We start from the raw sequence: 5,377 nt of genomic DNA, 5'->3' as shown, positions 1-5,377 counted from the left end.
TAAAACTTTAGGTAATTAAGTTTAATGTGCTGTTCAACACATAACATGGAATTTCATACAACTTACAGTAATTCTTCACAGTTCAAAATAACCTCACAGCAAAATCAAAATGGACTAAAAACTGGCCCCATATTGTTATGCAAGAGTGTGACTTTCTTCTTGCTGCTCACCCTGAAAAGCAACACAATAACAACAGTTACAATATGACATTCAAATACGTAAACATGAAATAAATGTATAATGTTTCACTAAGTATCTCTAAGAAAGTGCATTCCCTTAATACAATCTTCCAACTTGGAAATAAGAGAAAATATCACAATAAGTGCATTTGTGCTTTTGTGTGTGCAATACATATAAAGAGACCAACATCTTACGCTTTTATGATGTATAAACAGAGGTTTCACTATAGCAAAATGCAGATCAACGTTCAGCATTTCAATAAAGTAAATTATTTGTCTTAGAATAACCACTCAATTTTCTGTAAGGAAAAGCTGTGTTACAGTCACTTTGAAGTCACATTAGTGAAATAACCACAGACTGTGGTTTGCCAGGGGTGGGGGGTGGCTGGTTTGGGTTTTGGGTTTTTTTTTGTTTGGCTTTTTTTTTCTTTAATTAAAAACAAACTATGAACACTAAAGATCAAAAACAGTACAAGCTGAATCTTTTAAGCCAATTAAAAATTGCAACTAGTCAAAACAAAGCTTTGAAAATTGATTTGCTTGGAGAGCACAGGAAGCTGTCCTACCAAGCAGGTTATATTTATCAGGCTTTTTTTTTCTTTCCGTTTTGTTTTAAATTTAAGTTTTGCTTTCCTGCTTGCTAAGAAACTCCTCAGCTGTTCACCTTTTCATGGTAAGTCTTCAGCATTAACAGCTTGCTGGACCTTCCCTTGAGATTTTTATTCGCTTTCCAAGGGAATTACACTTTACAACTGCCTTGTCTGGACAGTAATTGGCTTTTCAGAGAACACATTACTCAAGATGAAGAGAAGTTCTGCAATACAGAGTCTCGCAAAGTCCCACAGCTATGAGGAAAGCTGTGTATCAAAAATCATTACAAAAGGTGCTGCCACTGCCATTTTAGGAGAGACAGGGACAAGCTGCAGCCTCCCACAAAGTTGGGGCTTCCCAACTCAACATTTACTACTGACTGACACCAACTCATCCTACAGTCTTCCTTGCTGAACTGCTGGGACACTTCAGAGTATATATTTTGTATTTGTATTCTGTTTCATTTTTTACTGAATTAGGAAAAAAAAAAAAATACAGTCCATAATCAAATTCCAGAAAAGTCAGTTCATAGAATCACAGAATGGTTTGGATTAGAAGGGACCTTAAAGATCATCTCATTCCAAGCCCCTGCCATGGGCAGTTCTATCATGAGAATTTGTCTTATTAATACAGGTAAAGGAATTTTTGAATCCCTATCATTCAACTGCTACAACAGTAAAAGAATCTCAAATTCCGCAAAGCTTCCTCAAAAAACCCTGTTCAACTACTTTGACTCATCACTATTCCATGTTAGAGCAAATAACATATATTTTAAAAAATACTGTTTATTATCTGCTTTGACAGTTTTGTAATTGCTACATGTAAACCAGGAAAAGAATTTTAAACTAGCTTGGTTAAATTCCAATGTTAAAGTTAGAAGCCAATAACAGAAGAAGCATTGGAGAAGGACTGAATGTCTTCAGGAACCTTACTGGATGAGGGTTGGTAACCCTTCCATTTGGCTTTGCCCTGCTAATGCCACTTTAAATCAGAATTTCTGTACACTCTTTTCTTCCTATTCTATCAACATGCCAGCTTCTTACAACAGCCACAACTCAAAAAGCCACACCATTTCATCTGGCAGGAATCTTGAAGTCACTTGACTCCCTCACTGTTTCTCCATCAACTCAGTTCCCTACAACAACAACTGCTGAAAGCCAATGTCATCAGGCAAGACACTAAAACCAAGCCAGAAACCAAACATTAAGCCACCAATGAAGCTGAATTTAAGTGCTCTTCCTCCACTGTCTTTGATGTGTGCAGTTCCTTAATAGTTAGTGTTTAGCCAACCTAAACTAGACTCAAAAGTAAAAAGCCTAGAATACAACAGCTGCTTTATGACTATGAATGCTGAATGTGCTAATAAAGCACCTACAAGAAGACCTTGCTCTTTTCCTGACTCTTACAAGCACAGAATGAAAAGACATATTTGGTAAAGCCTGAAACAACAACAGGAAAACCTGACACTCAAGTGCCTGGAAAGCAGGAAATACCCGCCTGCATCACCTCCCTTCAATAGGAAGTGCAGTATCACACCTTTTAAAACAAGAAGAAAGTATACATTAACATAAGCACTGTTCCTTTCTGAAGAAACTTCACTAAGTTCTATTTGCCCAGATTTCTAAAAACAGTGACTTAGCAATTGAGTTTGGTCTTGCTTTTAAGATCCAAGCTCAGCTACCAACAGGTCTTTGGGCAACTGACTTGACCCTAGTATGTACATCCCACAGCCAGTAAGAACCTCAGTGGCATCATCACTCTGCCTCACTGCTCTCCTGTGAACTAAAGACAAACCTGACAGTGTCACCACTGATTTGGTGTTCAGACACTGAAACACAAAGCATTTTCCTCATAGTGAGGTTATACAACTACTCCCGGTAGGTAAATATTCCCTGGAATAAATAACACAGCATGCCCTAGGATGCCTGTCTCATTAAGCTCCTCTTATGTTTGACTCTCCTTATCCCTAGGCAGCTGTTGTTCCTTAGCCTTGTACAATTACCACTGTGTACGTGCCTGATCATTTGTCCAGCATTTTATGGAATTGGTGGAATTTAGAATCTTCACATTATTATCATGAGACTGTTCCACAGCCTCACTGCCTTACCTGTTAGGGCAACAAAGTTGTTTTCATACCAAAGAATTTTTCACAATATTTCTCACATCTCAGAAGGCTGAAATAAGCAATCAATTAAACACAAAGCCTCTGTCTCACCTGTATCAAATCAGTCCCAGGAATTCAGTTACTGCTGCACTCCAAACTAAAATTACAGTGCCAGAGAAAAAGGCTATTTTGAAGAATGTACTTGAATTTTTCAGCTTCACCAGCACTGGTATTTATTTTCTCCTGACCTAGCTTCCAAGGATTCTTCTCTGCCAAAGACCTGCTTTCCAAAACCCAACTTGCTCACCTACTAAAATCAAAAGTAAGAACAATTAGGAAAGTCACAAGCAAAACCAGAGTGGATGATGAGAATCAGACAAACATGGTACTTGACATACTTCACCATATTAGCGAGGGGTTTGGACACATCATGCAATGCCAATGCAATGTCCTATGGTCTCTGTGTCTCCCTGTACACATTAAAAGATACAGTTTTTTAAAGGTCAGAAAACTAAGACATGGGTGAATTATTCAGTAACACTGTTGTGGATAATCAAAACCTAAAGAAAAAGTAATGGACAAGCATACCTATTGGAGGCTCCTCTGATCTCAACTGGGAATGCCCCAGTTACTGAAGACACTGCAGTAACAGACACCAGCAGTCGATGGTGGGGTGGCCTCGCTGAGCATGGCACTATTTTTAGGTAGTTTAACACATCACTTGGTGTGCAACATCACTGGGTCAAAAATGAAACATTTTTCTTTCAAGAAATGTTAAAGCATTAAAGCAGTTGCACTTGCCTGGACACTGTGCTACTGTAAAAGCCTAACTGCTGACAGGGATACACGTAAAGTACTGGATATTTTCTTATGCACTCATGAACCTTGTACACAACTAAGGAAGGCAGTCACTGGATTTGCTGCTTGTACTCTTAGGAATTTTACAACTTTTCCAGCATCCCTTTCAGATTCTTGCTTCGGAAGGACTGGACCATTGATTATGTACTAAGGTGCTTTTAGATAATGAAGCAGAGCATGAAAGATATGAGTTTCTAATAAATGAAGTTAAGCGTGATAATAAAATCAATTCAAAATACTTTCAAATGCAAAACATGCAAAAAACCACAGTATCACTAACGTGTCAGCTGTCCTTGTCAACATGCAGTCCGGCAGCATCTCTTCCTCCTCTTTCACAGTTACAATTCTCACATCTCCAAATCCAGAACAAGCAGATTCTTTAAGCAGCTGGTCACCACTGTCATACCTGCAAATACAACCCAAGCTGTTAACTGAAACATTTCTTCTGCAAAAAGTTCTGCCTCTGTTTCATCTACACTAGTGTCATATACTCAACTCTACAAACAAGAAAACAAAGACAGAAAATCTTTACAAAAGATATTCAAAATCTTCAATTTAACTAAAATTAGCTGTATACTTTCTTTTTGTACGAGTAACTTCTACCTCATTATTTTTAAACATCAGCTACAGTCTTTCAAGTGGTACCAAGAAAAAGATTTCATCCACCCTTCCCAAGTAAGGAGAGGACAGTACTAACGTTCCATCTGCTGTTATTAAAGAAGTGCTGGCTGACAGCGCTCTTGCTTCCTTCACAGTGATCCTTCTCACACCCTCAGAGAGGGGACAGAGTGTAGCTTTTGACAACGGGTTGTAGCTGTCATACCTAGAAAGAAAATACACAATTGGTATCAACATCCAGAATTATTTACTTGGTATTAGCAAACAGAGGAGTATTGTGACAGTCCACTCACATGTCCAGTAAAAACCCTGCGACTTCTGCATCGTTTCTGAAATCCAACTTTTCCTTAAGTGTCAGCCACCGGTCAATGTGATTCCCCACATAAATCCTTGTTTTCCCCCTTCTTCTATCAAGACTTTGCTTTCTCTTTTTCTTTTCCAGAAAAGACAACATTGGGGGCCTTCCACACCTCTTTGCTGGCAGGGACATGGTGAGCCTAGAAATAAAGGAGAGGCTTTATTGAGAGGCAGCTCAGAACAACAGGCGGTACCTCAGCGTCCGGAGCCAGCGCAGCGGGGGCTGATGGCCGAACACCTCAGGCTCCTCGCAAGCCAAGCACCGGCTGCCGCCCCGCACCGACGGCTCCCGACCCGCGCCCACCTCCTCGGGTCTTCCCCCCTCCGCGCCTCTCCGTGGCAGCAGCGGCTGCGAACGGGGCCGCTTCCAGTCGGAACACGGTGAAGGGCTGCGGGACAGCCGCTCACGCCGCTCCTGAGGGGAGGGGGAGGGAGGGGAGAGGACATACCCGCCTCACGCCGCTCCTGAGGGGAGGGGGAGGGAGGGGAGAGGACATACCCGCCTCACGCCGCTCCTGAGGGGAGGGGAAGGGAGGGGAGAGGACATACCCGCCTCACGCCGTTCCTGAGGGGAGGGGAAGGGAGGGGAGAGGACATACCCGCCCCACGCCGCTCCTGGGGCACACACACCGAGACACATTCCCCCCTTCATGCAACCCCTGAGGGGAGC

At 41.6% G+C, this 5,377-nt stretch overlaps 1 protein-coding gene across 13 annotated transcripts in view; it reads right to left on the bottom strand.

Annotated features, from left to right (window-relative positions):
- Window positions 1–5,377, bottom strand: part of LOC121666760 — a 5,722-nt gene continuing 345 nt past the window's right edge. The window contains exons 2-8 of one of the 13 annotated variants that reach the window (XM_042032707.1): window positions 4,644–4,847; window positions 4,430–4,555; window positions 4,013–4,138; window positions 3,273–3,568; window positions 3,123–3,184; window positions 2,986–3,031; window positions 1–171 (exon numbers count right to left, since the gene is read on the bottom strand). In XM_042032707.1, the coding sequence (XP_041888641.1) occupies window positions 3,484–3,568; window positions 4,013–4,138; window positions 4,430–4,555; window positions 4,644–4,847 (541 nt within the window). In that variant the 3' untranslated portion in view covers window positions 1–171; window positions 2,986–3,031; window positions 3,123–3,184; window positions 3,273–3,483. Of the gene's footprint in view, window positions 4,139–4,429; window positions 4,556–4,643; window positions 4,848–5,377 lie in introns of all 13 variants that reach the window. The other 12 variants (XM_042032705.1, XM_042032703.1, XM_042032701.1 and 9 more) reach the window with 12 other exon arrangements.

This window comes from Corvus kubaryi, unplaced genomic scaffold (assembly GCF_017639235.1).
Source record: "Corvus kubaryi isolate FWS band 111438036 unplaced genomic scaffold, C.kubaryi_AGA036_p1.0 37353, whole genome shotgun sequence".
NCBI lineage: Eukaryota > Metazoa > Chordata > Aves > Passeriformes > Corvidae > Corvus > Corvus kubaryi.
The sequence above is the reverse complement of the archived record's forward strand: the minus strand, read 5'-3'. Positions and strand labels throughout refer to the sequence as shown.